Here is a 17,158-nt window from a genome sequence, read left to right as displayed (position 1 = left end):
TTTTCAAATTAATTTTTGGATCTTATTTAAAAATTTTTAAATTTTGAAAGCAATAATTAAATTTTCTAAAATTAAAAATTTTAAATATAATTAGCCACTAATAAAAAAGTTTTGATTTATTTAGTTAATATGAATTAATTTTAAATAATTTTGATCTTTTAATTCAGTCAGACCGGGTCTGAAAAGCTTCATGACACAGGGTTTACGGTTAAAAGGCGAGAAAAGCATAAAAGCATTCAAAAGAAAAAGGAAAAAAAAATTGCATCCTTACACACGGCGCAAAGCGATGGCGGCCGCGGCGACAAGCGTGGTTCCGGCAGGGCGGAGTGCTAGGAGAGCCTCTGCGGAGGATGACAAATTGGTGTTCGAGACGACAGATGGTATAGAACCTATAACCAGCTTCGACGAGATGGGCATAAAGAACGATCTGCTTCGCGGAATTTATGCCTATGGGTTTGAGAAGCCGTCGGCAATCCAGCAGAGGGCAGTTATGCCCTTAATCAAAGGCCGAGATGTGATAGCTCAGGCTCAATCCGGTACTGGCAAGACCTCCATGATTGCGCTCACTGTTTGCCAACTCGTCGATACCTCTAGCAGAGAGTATGTTTTATGAATTCATTTAAACCCTAATTGCAAAATTTGGCGTTCCTTTTCTCTTCCTTTTAAATGGTTTTGTATTAATTTTTTAAAATGTTGGTTTTAGATAGCTAAAATTGTTATTCGTGGTTAAACCCTAATTTCAAATGCATATGTCGTTGAGGAGCAAAGATTGTTCTTTACCCACCGGATTCTCTCTCTCTCTCTCTCTCTCTCTCTCTCTCTCTCTCTCTCTCTCCTGAGGGTGTGTTCTTTGAATTATAACTTATGCAAAGCAACTATATTGAGTTGTCAACAAATTGAGCCGTGTTTAGGAATACTTTTGTAAGTTGTAGTATGGAAAATGTTTTGCTCATTTTTTCTTATTGGGAAATTAATTTTTGGGTATTAATTTGAGCTAATTGTAAAAATAGTACAACAGGATCCACAAGTATGTGGAATGGGCTCACCACCCGAAAAGACAATCTGCTTTACTTTCTTGTTTTTAGTAATAAAAGAAGATTGTATCTTATTTCCATGTTCTTGTTTTGGCTTGGGTGTAATTTTGTTCCTTTTTTACTGGGATATTTTTGCACCTACCAGCATTCTGCGACTTGTGGTACATGGCTGGAAGGAAATATGTGTTTGTGGGTCATCTGGTTTGCCATCATGTTTGTTCAATTTTACAGGGTCCAGGCATTGATATTGTCACCTACAAGAGAACTGGCTGCTCAGACAGAGAAAGTAATATTGGCCATTGGTGATTACATTAATATCCAAGCACATGCATGCATTGGAGGCAAAAGTGTGGGTGAGGATATCAGAAAGCTAGAGTATGGAGTTCATGTTGTGTCTGGAACTCCAGGCAGGGTCTGTGACATGATAAAGAGGAGGACATTACGCACTAGAGCCATTAGGTTATTAGTTCTTGTGAGTTGATGATTTTAGATTGTGCATTGATATCTGCTTGTTTTTGCTTTTTTATTATGTACTTTGAGGTGGGGTGCTTTGTTCACTGCTAAGTGGCATGCATACAGATATACTCCCTGTATTCATTATGTTATTGATTTATTGTTATTATTTTCTTTTTTAAATCTTGTAGGATGAGTCTGATGAGATGCTGAGCAGAGGGTTCAAGGATCAAATTTATGATGTATACAGATATCTTCCTCCAGAGCTTCAGGTGTTTAACAAACCAAAGAAATCTTAAATAAATTTCTATTCTGTTGCATCTGTTGCTCTACACACATGGAATTGTTTTGTTTTCATGAGATGAGTGATGCTAGACATTTTTAGATTTTTTATGAAACTAGATTTTATTTTAATTTAGGTCTAGATTATAACTAATGGATAACATGACATGTTGGTCCTAAATTGCAGGTTGTCTTGATTTCTGCTACCCTTCCTAATGAAATTTTGGAGATGACAAGCAAGTTCATGACAGATCCTGTTAAGATTCTTGTGAAACGTGATGAATTGACTTTAGAAGTGAGTGTTTATTTGAGCTGTAAATGAGTTTACAATAAATGCAATACTGGAATTTGATGAGAGCTTCTCATTTGTTTCTATTATGATAGGGCATCAAACAATTTTTTGTAGCAGTTGAAAGGGAAGAGTGGAAATTTGATACCCTTTGCGACCTTTATGATACTCTTACAATAACCCAAGCTGTTATTTTCTGCAACACAAAACGGAAGGTAATACTGTCACTGATCTAATATTCTTTTTGCTGTCTGACAGTTGATTGTTATGAATATTCTCATCAATTATCGGGATTGTCTATATCTTATTTGTGGCTAAAAATTGAAATTTGTGACTTTGTTAGACTCTCTTTGTTTTAATTTTAATGTCCATCAAATATGTAAATCTCTATCAACATGAAGCAAAACTTTATCTATTATCCAAAATGATAAAATTAATGGCTGAAATTCTTCTTCACTGTTTGTTTGTATAATACATTGATAACTAACCATCTTAGTGTATGGGTTGCCTACAATACTCAAAACAGTTGTTGAAGATATGTGGTAGCTATCATATATATTTTTTTACAATATCAGGCTTTTGATATTAAGTTGATTAGAGAATCTTCAGAATATGGATGAAGAAGGCTGTTCTGGCTGGGTTCAAAATCCCTTTTTTCTGCTTCAAATATGAAAATTGAAAATTGATACATGATAAGTCTATCTTTATTATAAGTGGATTGAATAACAAGGAAATTAGACCTCTTTTGGCCAGATTTCCAAGTATAATGGGTACCAAAAGAGTTATGTTCTTTGGTTAGTTGAAGGCTTAGTTGAAATGGTAGGAGATAAGAAAGGGAGGGTTATATAAAAAGACATGGAGTTCCTAGGAGAAAGGACTTGATGTTCTTAGATCTTTTTTAAGGTTTAGCCCTAAACTCGGTGGAATTAACAAAATAGATTTATTTCATAAACCCTAATTTGTTTGGAGTTAAAATTTAGTTGAGTTGAGTAAAAGTTGAAGGGCTTATGAATATTAGTATTGGGCCACATAAAATTAGAATTGAAGTGAATTTGTTGTCCTTATGGATATGCAAATGCATTACCTTGGACAGGTGGATTGGCTAACTGAGAAGATGAGGAGCAATAACTTTACAGTCTCATCAATGCATGGTGACATGCCTCAAAAGGAGAGAGATGCAATTATGTCAGAGTTCCGATCTGGTACAACGCGTGTCCTGATCACTACTGATGTTTGGGCTCGGGGACTTGATGTTCAACAGGCAAGTTCATTAATATATTTGTTGAAAACAATTATTTTTTTCATATTAAGTTTCTTTTTTCAAAAAAGCAAAAGAAAAATAATAAATATTAAGATATTTGATGTTGCTTGAAATCCTTAGGTCAGAACCTAATCAGATGGTGCCTAAAATCAAGGAGAAAAGATGAGGTCAGTGGCCTGAGTTAGGCCACTCCAACGCTCAAGTCAATAAATGCCAAGAAAGCAAATACTAATAAAAAAGTAGGAGAATTGCATACCTTCCATATTGCTGTGACCATTATTTATAGAGTTGAGAAAAGTAACTCTTCCGGATTAATCAGGATTTTATGTTAATTGATTCCACTTTTTAAGGAAGTGCCAATTAACATGCCCTATATTCTCGGCTTCAACATAGGACATGCTTTTATCCTGCATTTCTCTTTTATCCGATCACTTTCTTCTTATTCGATCATGTATTTATTCCGATCATCTCAAATATCTTACCTCATCCGAACACTTCATTATTTGTTCGAACATCTGGTGTCTTAATTGAACACCTTATGTCCTGCTCAAGCTCCTGATGTCTAACCTTGGTTCGGGCTCCAAAATCCAGTCCCCAATCACCTGAGATCGGATTTTTATCCATATTATAACATTAGTCCCTCCATCAATTTGAATCTTTAGGTTTGGATTGCCTCCTATGAAATCGTGTCAGCATTAACTGCACTTGACAACTGTATCGTTTAAAACTAAAAAGACAAACTGTCCTTTACGTTTTTGGGGTGAATTTTTTGGCGGCTTGTTTTGAATTTTAAATTCTACAATTGCCTATAAAAGTATTTTTTTCAAAAATAAAAATTACCTTTGTCATTTTCATCTTCCTTTTGCGAACCATAGCATCCTTGACCTTCCATCTAATGTACTTTTCATCCTCTTCCGATGAGCTTCTGCCGACTTGGCAGACAGGTAAACTCTACTGTTTTCCTTTTTCTCTACACTTAGCCTTTCTTTTTAGTATCATGAGTGAGAAAGACCGCCAAGAAACCCAAGAAACCATCAATACAGAACCTAGCTTTGGTGATTCCCCGATAATAAAAACAGCTAGTAGCCTTATTTTATCATTGTCAGATAAAGAAACAACGAGTATCCCTATTGCAAATATGGAAGGTACTAGTCGTGAAGCCGACACATCCGCATATCCCATACCACCTTCTAAGAAACCAAAGAAAACTGCTTCTAAACTCCTTGGTATTGATGAGATTAGCTCAGAAATAGATGCTATCGAGCTCCCATCTCTAATGTTGAAATGTCACGTTCCCTCCAAGCTATGAGGCAGAAGCTTGTGCAGAGGACGTTAGAGCTGATCACTTTTTCGTAGAAAGAGATCGCATGATTATTTATGAGGAGCAACTAAATGCAAGACTTAGATTCCCACTGGATCCTTTTTACATCTGAGTGCTTCAATATTACCAACTATCAATCATGCAACTTCATCCAAATTCCTGGAGGTTATTGATTGGGTTCCGAGCAAAACATCTGTTCACTATGGAAAAGATGTTCGACGACTTGTATCGGTTAGGCACCCGGAAAAATGAAGAACCTAAGAAAAATGACGAATTTTGATTTTTTTCAAGCACAATCGAACTGCCAGCTTTTTTTCCTATCTCCTCTCATTTTTAAAGAATTGGAAAGGAAGAATTCTCATTCTTCATAGTAAAAAACCAACTGCTTGGTAAGGTATTCTTGGGAACTAGAACTACTTAGCTGACAAGACAGGAAGGAATCCTCAACTAAACCTTTTCGAGGACATTTATGTGGCCAAACTCAAGGAGCAAGGGAAGAAAAAGCGTTTTAAAATTGCCAATGTTGATAAGGATGAACTGAACTATTGGTTTAGCACTTATGTTGCCAAAACAGACATGCTCGTAGAACTTGCTGACTTTGGTCCCTCTTCCGAGATTTCCGTTAAGAACCTTTTCTTTCAAATTGCGATACTTACCAACTACTCTTTTTGTGCAAATATGGCGGGTAACTAGAAATAGGAAGTGGCTCGATTAATTAGAGAATTAAAGAAGAAAAGGGTGGCCGAACTTGGACGGGCTCCCAAAATCCATCCATTTCTGATCATGTCGGGATTGATCACCCTACTAACTAATCTTGTAACCTTGTCTTTTTACATTAATGAAGTATGCTTTGCCAATCTCTCTTGGTTGTTTTATTCATGAAGTTTTTTTTTATTTTGCTAAGCTGCATAAAATTTCGGTCTGAACTTTTTAAGTTGAATATTTTCTTGAAGTAAACTTACCTAATGAAAATTTAATTGCGTGGCCAATAAAATACAACTTGTGGTGCCTTGGGCAAATAATCATCGTAGAGCCTTTTAAGAAGGCCTGAGAAACCTTTGTTAGTGTCATGCTAAGGCATATATGGGCGAGGAAGCGCCTTTTTTGCTATATTAAGGCATTAACAGGCAAGAGATCGCTTTATTTTAGCATTAGGGCATTTACGGGCGAGAGATCACCTTAGTGACATGTTATGGCATTTATGGGTGAGAGGTCGCCTTTGTTGCCACGTTAGGGCATTTATTGGGTGAGAGATTGATTTAATGCCACATTAGGGCATTTATCGGGCGGGAGATTGCTCTTGTTGCCACGTTAGGGCATTTATTGGGCGAGAGATTGCCTTTGTTGCCACATTAGGGCATTTCTTGGGAGAAAGATCGCCTTAATGAACCTTACGGCCTTTACTAGAGAGAAGTCTTTATTGATAAAATCTGCGTAAGTTATAAATATTCCATGCCTGTGGAAGATCAATACCACCGAGGTAGGCAATCTTGTAAGAGCATTGGTGGATGACTTTAGATATGATATAGGGACCTTCCCAATTACTGCCTAGCTTGCTGGCCCTGGCTGCTACTCTTGAGACATCGACTCGTTTCATGACCAGATCACCAACTATGAATGATCGGTGCCTCACATTTTTGTTATATATTTGAACCATCTTTGGTCTATATTCCACCATTTGGATGGATGCTCGCTCCTGCAGGACTTCGTCTTGGTCAAGATTGGGCCGAAGACCATTTTCATTTGCAGCGATCTCAAGATTCTTAGTTTGAGCACTGACATAATTTCTGTAGGAATAACAATGTCTGAGCCATATGCTAAAGAGAATGGTCTCCCCAATTGCCGATCTGGGAGTGGTTCGGTATGCCCACAAAACGTGTGGTAACTCATTTGGCCGCCTTCATTTAGCTTTGTCTAGCCTCTGCTACAAACCATTCAAAATGGTACGATTAGTGACTTTTGTTCATTTCATTAGTTTGAGGATGGTAAGTGAAAGCGAACCAAAGATTAATACCTCACGTTGAGCAGACAGATTTGAATTTGCAGCTTCCAAACTGAGTGCCATTATCGGTGGTAATTACTTTGGGTACACCAAACCTACAAAAAATACTTTGCCTTACAAAAGTGATTGCCTTATCAGCAGTGATCAATTGTGAAGCTTCTGCCTCGGTCCACTTGGTAAAGTGATTAATGGCCACAATAACATATTTTCTAGATCTTGAAGCTTTAGGAAATGAACCCAGGATATCAATTTCCCACTGATAAAATGGCCATGGACTCTTAATAGCCGCTAATTTTTTTGCCAGAGCTCAGGGAATAAAGCTACATTCTTGGCATTTTTTGCATTTTCGCACTAATTCCATGGCATTATCTATTGCCAAAGGCCAGAAATATCCTTGCCTAAAAGCTTTTTTGGCGATGGTTCGAACACCCTTATGGCTACTGCACAAACCTTCATGAATATCAATCAAAATCACTATCCCTTCCTCAGGAGTGATGCATTTCAACCAAGGTCGCAAAAAGGACCTTCTATAAAGCCATCCATTGAGGACACTGTAACCAGAAGACTTTTGCACTTATCTTTTTTGCTTCAAGAGGACTGTCAGGTAATACCCTATTGTCCAAATAATAAAAAATTGGGGTCATCCACATGGAAACAACATCAATTTGCAATGCCTCTTCTTGATCAACAGTTGGGGTAGTAATCTCCTCCAAAGGTATAGACTAAGTTAAGTGTTGCTTACTTGAGTCTGCTAACTTGGCTAATGCAGCCACTTCACTGTTCTCCAATCTTGGAATTTGTAGGGTGGTCACTTCTCCAGAATTGGATTGGATTTCTTGCATATAGTATAGAATTTTCGCCCGATACTTTGCGTGGTTTGAGTCCTTGACTTGGAAATTTCTCTGACATTGATTAAGAGTCGCAAAAAATGGTAACATTTAGGATTCTTACCTCTTTCATAATCTGAAGTGCCATAAGGAACGCCTCATATTCTGCCACATTATTGGTGGCTTGGAAAGCTAACGGAGTTGCATAATGGAGCTTGATGTGGCAAGGTCCTTCTAACACGATTCCAATCCCAGCTTCTACTGATCCGACAGCTCCATCCACCCAGACCTTCCATTCTTCCTGTATTTCTGTTTCTTTTTGTATTGACGGTGTCATTTCTACTACAAAATTAGCTAATGCCTGAGCTTTAAGAGTTGATTCGGGAACATATCTGATGTCATATGCACCCAAAATCACTGATCATGTAGCCAAACAGCTTGATGTCTCTGTGTGATGCAATATCTTTCTCAAAGGATAATTGTTTTGGACTTCATTAGTACGTGACTCAAAGTATGGTCTCAATTTTGTTGCTGCTGACAGTACCTGACTATTGTAGGATAGCTGAGTTTAGCTATTTTCAATACTTGACTAGTGTAGTAGATTGGCCTCTGCTCACCATCTTCTTACCGAACCAGAATCGAACTAATTGTCTCCTGAGCAATGTTATTAAGGCGAAAGGCGACACTGAGGTGATAAGATATCTCATGGCCTTAGGCGAGAGGCGAGACGAGAGCCTTTTTAAAGTAAGGCGCTGTAACCTAAATTCCAAAAGGCGCTGTAACCTAAATTGCCATATATATATTGGCAATTTAGGTTACAGCGCCTTTTTGAATTGCTTCTAACATAAAAATTCATTCATTTAACTGGTTTAATAAGTAAAAAAGCACATTAAATTTACCATCTGCAAATGCACAATACTTTTTTATTCTAAACCAAGAGGAGCATATCAAACTTCCCATTAATGGGACCTAAACCATTTTAAAATTAAATTAATTAACCATTCTAAATGAGATTTACAATATCCATTTAATAAAAATCATATAACAATTGACAATAACAAAATGCATATCACAGTTCCCATATAATAAACAATATGAAACAACAAATTAACCAAAAAAAAAGTGCTATTGCTTGACAAAAATGGCGTAACTGTTTGTAAGAGAGAAAAGTATAGAAAAGATAAGAAAAAAAAAAGAAAAAAAAAGGGAAAATAAGTAAGAGAGAAGAGAAAAAATGGCATTCTCTAAGGCTGTTGGTGAGAGGAAAACGACAAGTGAGAGGGGTAGGGGGGAAAAATACAAAAGAAGAATAGAGGAGAGAAAGAGGAAAGAAGGTGAAGAGGGCAGAGAGAGAGAGAGAGAGAGAGAGAGAGAGAGAGAGAGAGGCGAGGCGCCTCTTTCTAGTTGCCTCGCCTCAGCTAAGCGAGGCGCAATGGGCTCGCCTCGCCTTGCCTAGCGCCTAGCGCCTCGTCTCGCCTCGCCTCGCCTAGCGCCTCGCTTGGCGCCTTTTATCGCCTTTAATAACACTGCTCCCGAGTAATTGCAAGATATAAAAACAAGACCTTACCAGCCCTGAGCTAGTCAAGAAGAGGTGGGTTACTGAGGAAATCTTTTAACTCATCAAAAGCTACCTGACAGTTGTCACCCTATTTGAAACGCTTCCTTACTTTCAAAGCTTGATAAAAAAGCAAACATTTTCGAGCCGAACAAGACATAAACTGACCTAACGCTGTGACCTGACCATTCAACTCATGAATTTCCTTAATATTCTAGGGTGGTTTCATATCCATGATTGATTTGATCTTCTCTAGGTTAGCTTCAATTCCTCTTTCTGACATCATATAGCCCAAAAACTTTCTTGCCTTCACTTCGAATGTACACTTTTCTGGATTTAACTTTATGCTCACTTTATCCAATATGTCAAAAGCTTCTATGATGTCCCTTGCATGATCCTCCATCCTCTTACTCTTGATAATCATATCATTTACATATACCTTAATTGTCTTTCTGGTCAAACCCTTGAACATTTTATTTACCAAACGCTAATAAGTAGCTCCTGCATTTTTTAAACCGAATGTCATAACCTTATAGCAATACATCCCTGAATCTGTAATGAAATTAGTCTTTTTCTAATCATCTGGGTCCATCTTAATTTGGTGATATCTTGAAATAGCGTCAACTAAGGAGCACATAGCATGTCCTGCAGTTGAATCTACCAATTGTTCTATTGTGGACAAAGGATAATGATCATTGGGACAAGCTCGATTGAGGTTGCTAAAATCAACACATTCGCCATTTGCCATGGATTTTTTAACCAATACCACATTAGCTACCCAGGTAGGATACTTAACTTCCCTGATCAATCCGGCCTTCAACATTATTTATTTCATCTTTGACCACTTGCTGCCTATTTGGGATGATCTGGCGTTTCTTTTGCTGAACCGGTTTGAAGGTCAGATCTACATTCAAACTATGCATTATAACCGAGTGATCAACTCCCTTTACTTGCTTTTGACTCCAAGAAAAAGTATTAACATGCTTTCTTAAGATATTAATGACTGCCTCCTTAAGAGCGGTACCGAGATTGATGCACTTTCTTGGGAACAATTATACTTCCTTCGCCTCATCAATCGGTGTTGGTAAGACATGGGACTTTGGCTTCTCCAGGAGGTCCATAGGGAAAGTATTCGTAGTAGCCACTTTGGCGGACTACTCGTAACACTCCTATGTTGACTGTTGACTTTTTCGGACTACAGCAACTCCCTTTGTTGTATGCAACTTCATGCAAAGGCAATCCATATTAATCAAAATCCCATTACTATTTAGAATAGGCCTCCCTAATATGACATTATAAGGAATGTCAATGACTACAAACTCAACATAAATGTTTCTTCGGAAAGTACCATCACTTAACCCCATAGTGAGTTAACCATTCTTGCCACCGAGACTATTTTATCTCCCAATCTGACTAGAGGATAAGCTCCCTTGGTTCATTCTTTTGTAATCCGAGCTTTCATATGCTTATAGAATGATAAAATTAACCAAACTACTCAATATCTACTAGAGTCCTCATAGTATACCTATTTAACAAAATATTGACCACCAAGGGATCAGAATGGGACGTTTTACCTACTCGTAATCCTTTGTGCCAAAGTGATAGGATCCGAACATGAAGTTTCTTTTTCCACTGAAAGGACCTTTAATCTTTCACTGCTATCTATCGGTCTCTTTCCTCGATACTTGCAATCATCTGGTCCACCCGCAATAACATTAATAATGCCAATAGGTTCTTCTTCAGAAGCCTTGCCTGACTCCTTATTTGTTGAGCCCTCATCTCGTCTACTTCGTAAGTGATCATCTCTAGCAAATTTTGTGAAGCTGCCATCTCTAACCAACTGCTCGACCTCGTCCTTGAGCTGCCTACACTTGTCAGTGGTATGACCATGATCATCATGAAAGTGACAATATTTAAATCGATATCTCCTTTCAAGACTCTCAGGCTTGAGCCTGTGGGGCCATTTAATATCTTGACCAGTTTTCTGGATTCACGAGTACCTTTGATCTAGACTCATTGAGAGGTGTGTAAGTGCAGTAATCCTTCTTTCCATGTTTAGAATCACGATCCCGATTATAAGATCGCCTGTCACTACCATAGCTCCTCTTCTCATACCTCTTGTTATTATGTGAAAATCACCTCTTTTCCCTCAAAGCCATTCGCTCGTCATCAAGCCTGATATATTTCTGAGCTCATTCCATTAACTGCTGGTAATCCCATGCTGGATTTTTAATAAAGGAATCAACAAACTTCACATTTCGATCTCTTTTTTTGATCGCCTCACACACTGTTTCATGATTGAGATTTTCGACTTGGATGGCCTCAGTGTTAAACTTGGAAATATAATATCGAAGGAATTCTGCGTCCATCTGTCGAATCTTCTTAAGGTCGGATGACAACTTTCTTGGCGATATACTATTAATAAACTTGTCTCGGAATGAATTGGTCAGCTAATCAAAGCTTTCGACCGATCCCACCGAGAACCATTGATATCATTTTTGAGCAAGCCCTGTTAGGGTGGTCGGAAAAACTTTGCATATCTAAAATGGGCAATTTAAATTTTGGTAGAAAAATTTCAGCTAGTATCGTCTCACAAAGAGGAGACCTATCACCTATGCCAAAACCATCATCATTGAGATGCTTTTGGTACTTTTTGATTGCCTGGGCAATCTTTTGACTCAACACAGTATCCTCAATATTTGATTCCTCCTCTTTAGAGTATTCCTATTTTGATTTGCCTTTACTGTCTCCATATCTATCTTCCTGAGGATGTTTCCCAGGAAGCATCATTGGTGGAAGTGGAGGGGGAAGTGGTGGTGCTGGAGTTGTTGGTGCACTTCCTTTATCGGGTTGCTCATATTCTTTTCTTAAAGAGTGCCAATATTGTCTCCATTTCTTTAATTTTCAAGAACATGGGGTCTTAGGAGGAGTTTGTGTTTTTTCCTACTGGAATTTCCTGATTATGGACCATTAATGGAGCTTTTCCCCCCTCAGTCCAAGTCTCCACATTGTCAGCTATAGCCTCTGATCTTGCCCTTCCAGAATGCATTCCTGTCTTAGCCATTGGAGATTAACAAAACTAGTTAACAAAAAGGACAAAACCCGACAAAACCCAAGAAAACCAGCAACAAAAATGAAATGATCAAAAATGAAAATTTTATTCCCACAGCGTCATTGATGTTGCCTGGAATCCTTAGGTAAGAACTTGATTAGATGGTGCCTGAAATCAAAGAGAAAAGATGAGGTCAGTGGCTTGAGTTAGGCCACTTTGATGCTCAAGTCAGCAAATGCCAAGAAAGCAAATACAATCAAAAAGTAAGAGAATTTTGTACTTTCCATATTATTGCGACCCTTATTTATAGTGGAGGAAAGTACCTCTTCTGGATTAATCGGGATTTTATGCTAACCATAGTTATCAAGGCGCTAAGGTGTTCTGGTGCCTAAGCACAAAGCGCAAGGCGTAGGCGTGCGCCAAAGCTAGGCAAGGGGCAAAAGTAAAAGAAAATATTGAAAATTTAAAAAACTATAAATATGCTATCACGCCTCAAGTAACATAAAACTACATAATAATAACCAACAAGCATTCAAATAATAAAAATTTTGCAATCTTAAAAAGATAAAAATAAACTACTAAAAGTTAAAGACACTTATAAACTACTAAAAGTAAAATTTAATAAACTAGTAAACTACTAAATGTTCAATCCACATCAATAGAAATATCAAAGTCCTCTTCATCTTTTTCATCTTCTTCATCAACTTCATTATCTCCTCATACTCATCTTCCAAATTAACACCATCATCATCATCATCATCTTCAAGAAGTGAAGAAGTATGACTGGATATTGCTTTTCTTTTTAGCTGTGACGTAGATCTTGGAATAGGTGTAGACGTAACATTTTTCCATTTACTTAATCTAGTGTTGTAGGCATCCTCTTAAGCTCCAATAGCTTCAGCAACCATATTCCATGTCAAATCATCATCTTTAAAAACAAGTTCATCTCTATCTCTCTCTTCCTCTGGTTGACCCGTCAACCATTCATTACAATCGCCAATGTCTTTCAATGAGATGGGGTCAATGCGGTCACATGCATAATATCGACGCTTTAATGACTGATTGTACTTGACAAACACCAAATCATTTAAGTGATGTTAAGCTAGCCTATTTATTTTTTTACTATCTGCAAAATATGACGATTTTAATAAGTATGATTTTTGAAAGAACAAATTAAAGGTATAATTCTAAAGGGAGATGTTTTGTCACTTACATGCTAAAAAAGGCTCCAATTACGCTCATAACCAGATGCACTACAAGTGAGGCTAAGTACTTTGATAGAAAAATTTCTCAAATTTGGAGTTGTAGCCCTGTAAGTTAGCCACCATATAGCTAATGAAAAAATAATGCTTATTAATTATTATTCAAAAGGATTGCAAGATGAGATTACATGCTTATGAGTAAAATTATATTACCTGGAGATGCTTTCTTTCGATTTCTAATTGCCAGCCCAAAGATGCCTTCAACATTTTGATAAAAAGGTAATTGCCATTATTTTGTCTTGTTCTTTTTTGCTTAGAATCAACCTTGCTACAACCTGGTATAAGCCAATAACAACCTCAACATCTTCATTAATTTTCTCATTTGAATAAAAAAATTTAGGATTCAAATAATATCAAGCTGCATGCAAAGGTTGATGGAGTTGGCTTTCCCATCGTTTATCAATAATCTCAAATATTGTCCTATATTTTTTTTTTCATTGTCACTAAATGACTTTGCAAATGCTTCTTTAGCGCTATCCATCACCTCATAAATATATCTCATTGCTGGTATTTTCTCACTAGTCTAAGCACACAGACTAATAGACCAAATATATATAAACAATATTAGTCCAAAAAGTTGGCATCATGACAATACTTCATGCTTTCTTACCAAACAGTTCTTTTGCCCACTTACTTTTGGTGCATTCCTCTGAAGTAAACATCTTTCTCAAATTCGCCTTGTGCTTATGTATGTGTTGAAGGGTGAGAAAAGTAGTTGCAAATCTTGTGATAGTTGGCCTAATTAGCTCTCTTTCATTAGTAAAGTGCCGCAACATGTTCACCACACTTGGACGAATGTAAATATATCCATTCAATGTCACTGCCCTTTTAATTGTGTTATGTTGGGAATTTTCCTAATATCTTCAAGCATCAATTCTATGCAATGGGCAGCACAAGGTGTCAAATATAAATGAGGGCGCTTTGTTTCTAACAACTTTCCTAAAAGCAAAACAAATATGGTAGCATAAATATTAAATACATTATTTACTTAAAATGAAATTAAATTATCTAATAATAAGAAGAATAAAAATTCTTAATTACCTGCAAGCACACAATTGCTAGCATTATCTGTTACAACTTGAACCACATTAGCCTTTCCAACACGCTCTTCAAATCTATTAAGCAGTTCATACATCTTATCATGAGTCTTTGAATACTCTGAAGCATAAACAGATTCTATGAAAACAGTTTCCTTTGGAGAATTCAGCAAGAAATTAATCAAAGTCCTTTGTTTTTTATCAGTCCAATCATTTGCTATTATGGAACAACCAAACTTTGCTCATTCTTCTTCATATAACTTTAATGAATTCTTTGCCTCAGCAACTTCTTCATTCAACAAGGGAACCCACGCCTCATGAAAACTAGGTGCTTTCATACCAATTCCAAATTGTCCGATAGACTCCATCATAACATGAAAAGTTGGATAATTGACGGCATTAAAAGGAATTGCTGCATCATACATCCATCGAGCTATATACTTACATGCTTTTTTTCGTAATTTCTTTTTACATGCCTCATTAATAGTGGTTTGCTTCATCTTTGAATTTTTTTTTTTTTTGATCTTAGAGCTGCCTTTTCAGCACTTTTGGCAAAATATACATCTATTGGACCATTTGACCTTGGCTTCTTTTTAACCTCACTACTTCCCTTTGAGCGTCCAAGAATTACCCCAACATCATCTTCATCTTCATCATCTCCAAGAGTTTCAACATCCTCATAAACAGACAGTTTATCTAAGTTCTTTGCTGAATCCTTTTGCTACATATACTCTTGTAGCTCTTCATGCACATGTATTGGACACTTCTTACACATTATAGCATTTCGAAATCCTCCAACTAAATGCGGCTTAGCTCGGAATATCGCTCCTTTTGTAACTTTGCTACAAAAGTTACAACATCATTTTTATTGTTTGGATCCACCAAATGGATATACTTTAATGCGAGATCTTTGTTGCTATTATCGGTTTTAGTAGCAATAGTAGATGCTTCCGATTCCATCTTTGCAAAAAAAGAAAAAATAAAATAAAATAAAGAGAAGGAAATTAATAATTTAGCAAGTAGCAAGAATCCCTTTTCTTCTATGTTGGGTAATATGTGCTGGGTAATACATTGCTATGTTGTGTCACCTTCTGTGAAAGGGAACGAGGAGATGGGTTAAGTTATCGGATAATTTTCCTAGTGAAGCACGAAAACCCTATCTTGAATTTGGCTTTTTCTCAAATGCTTGAATAGTTTTCTTGTTATCTTACTATTGCATGTTTATTCATTCTCATCAATCTATGGTAACTTGCAAATGCTCATATCAGTGAGCTTGCATGTCCACTGAAAGCATCTAATTGCAGGGTGCTCTCTCCTTCGTTTTCTCCTCTTTCTTCTGTTTAGGTCATTGTCTTCTTGGTGGGAATACATCCAGTTGTTTCTGATTGTAGATGTATTTGAATGCATCCTCTGCTTTTCTTTTCTTTTTCTTCTTCTTCTTCTTATTGTGTTGGCTTCTTCATGTCTCAGGTTTCTTTGGTGATCAATTATGACCTACCAAACAATCGAGAACTTTACATCCATCGGATTGGTCGTTCAGGTCGTTTTGGACGCAAGGTATGGACTTTGTATTTTCATTTTTTCCTGCACAAATTTTATTCTAGTTTCATCATTGTGCAAGATGATTTCTTTTCCTATCAATTAGATTTAAGACATCCTCAAGAACTAGATTCCTGTCCAGAAGTATAATTTCCTTGTGATCATATTTCTCATATCTGCGCCATTCAATTTTGTACTTGAGATGCAATATATTTGCATATCAGATACTCATTCTGCTATTGTCATACTCCTCTGCATTGATTGATGTATATGCTAGGTGGTTGTTTAAATTGTTGTCAATTAAATGGCTTTTGGATGCATGATTTTCAGGGTGTCGCCATAAATTTTGTCAAAAGTGATGATATCAAGATTTTGAGAGATATAGAGCAGTACTACAGTACCCAGATCGATGAAATGCCAATGAATGTTGCTGATCTAATCTAGAGGCTTGCTGTGTTGATTGTGTTGCCAGCAGGATGGTGTTTAAAGTTGAGTAGTTGACATTATTGTGGATTGCTATTTGCCAATACTCCTTATTTGTAATGCGTTTCAGAGTTTTGTACGATAGAATAGATCAACTCCATGTGACTGATTTTTATTATTTATTGTGTTTTATGCAAGCTGGATTCTTTGATCGTGGAATTATATATTAATAGGTAAATTATAATTTAGTCTGTTTCAAAATTAAGTAATTTAGTCTATGAGATTTGATAAAATTTATAAATTAGTAATTAATATCAGAATTTAAGTTGTCAGTAGTTCTTGGGAAAATGATCAAAATATTTTTAACTCTATTTTTAATTTAAAAATAATTTAGTTTATAAGATTAAGTTAAATCTACAAATTAGTGCTATAGTTTCAAAATTAATTAATTTAGTCCTTGAAAGTTTCTAGTGATGGAATTTTATTTAATTTTCAATTAAATTTATAAAAAATATTAAAATGCTTTTAATTTTATTTTTAATATAAGCAATTTATTCTGAAATTTTATTCTAATAATACTGTTTCTATATTCATATATTTTTCTTAATATATGAAAATATTAAAATGATATTGACATAAATAGATTTTTACAAAATTATAATGATTTATTTATAAATAGTTATGATGTATAATAATCAATTTATAAAATATATGGATAATTTTGTAATTAATTAAAATTTTTAATTTAATGGGACTTGTATTTTAAAAATATAGATAGTAAATTGTTAATAAAACAAAATTTATGGGACTAAATTATTTTC

General features: G+C 36.2%; 1 protein-coding gene across 2 annotated transcripts; it reads left to right on the top strand.

Moving 5' to 3' along the window:
• The first annotated feature begins 217 nt into the window (after positions 1–217).
• On the top strand, positions 218–16,556 carry LOC110670070 (eukaryotic initiation factor 4A-3). Of its 2 annotated transcripts, XM_021832010.2 has the most exons (8): positions 220–600; positions 1,266–1,506; positions 1,679–1,759; positions 1,957–2,064; positions 2,154–2,273; positions 3,152–3,319; positions 15,846–15,932; positions 16,245–16,556. In XM_021832010.2, the coding sequence occupies exons 1-8, from the start codon at positions 287–289 to the stop codon at positions 16,356–16,358; spliced, it is 1,233 nt and encodes a 410-aa protein (XP_021687702.2). In that variant the 5' UTR covers positions 220–286; the 3' UTR covers positions 16,359–16,556. The 2 variants fall into 2 exon arrangements, with proteins under 2 accessions (XP_021687703.2, XP_021687702.2); XM_021832011.2 differs by lacking the exon at positions 3,152–3,319 and having other exon boundaries at positions 218–600.
• Positions 16,557–17,158: the final 602 nt, after the last annotated feature.

This window comes from Hevea brasiliensis, chromosome 6 (genome assembly GCF_030052815.1).
Source record: "Hevea brasiliensis isolate MT/VB/25A 57/8 chromosome 6, ASM3005281v1, whole genome shotgun sequence".
NCBI lineage: Eukaryota > Viridiplantae > Streptophyta > Magnoliopsida > Malpighiales > Euphorbiaceae > Hevea > Hevea brasiliensis.
The sequence above is the reverse complement of the archived record's forward strand: the minus strand, read 5'-3'. Positions and strand labels throughout refer to the sequence as shown.

What these genes read in the sequence shown, in the direction of transcription:
- LOC110670070 (XM_021832010.2), top strand. Translation starts at nt 287, where the DNA reads ATGGCGGCCGCGGCGACAAGCGTGGTTCCGGCAGGGCGGAGTGCTAGG. An exon ending in GTCGATACCTCTAGCAGAGA is followed by an intron (nt 601 to 1,265) that starts GTATGTTTTATG and finishes TCAATTTTACAG; the next exon opens with GGTCCAGGCATTGATATTGT. An exon ending in CAGGTCGTTTTGGACGCAAG is followed by an intron (nt 15,933 to 16,244) that starts GTATGGACTTTG and finishes CATGATTTTCAG; the next exon opens with GGTGTCGCCATAAATTTTGT.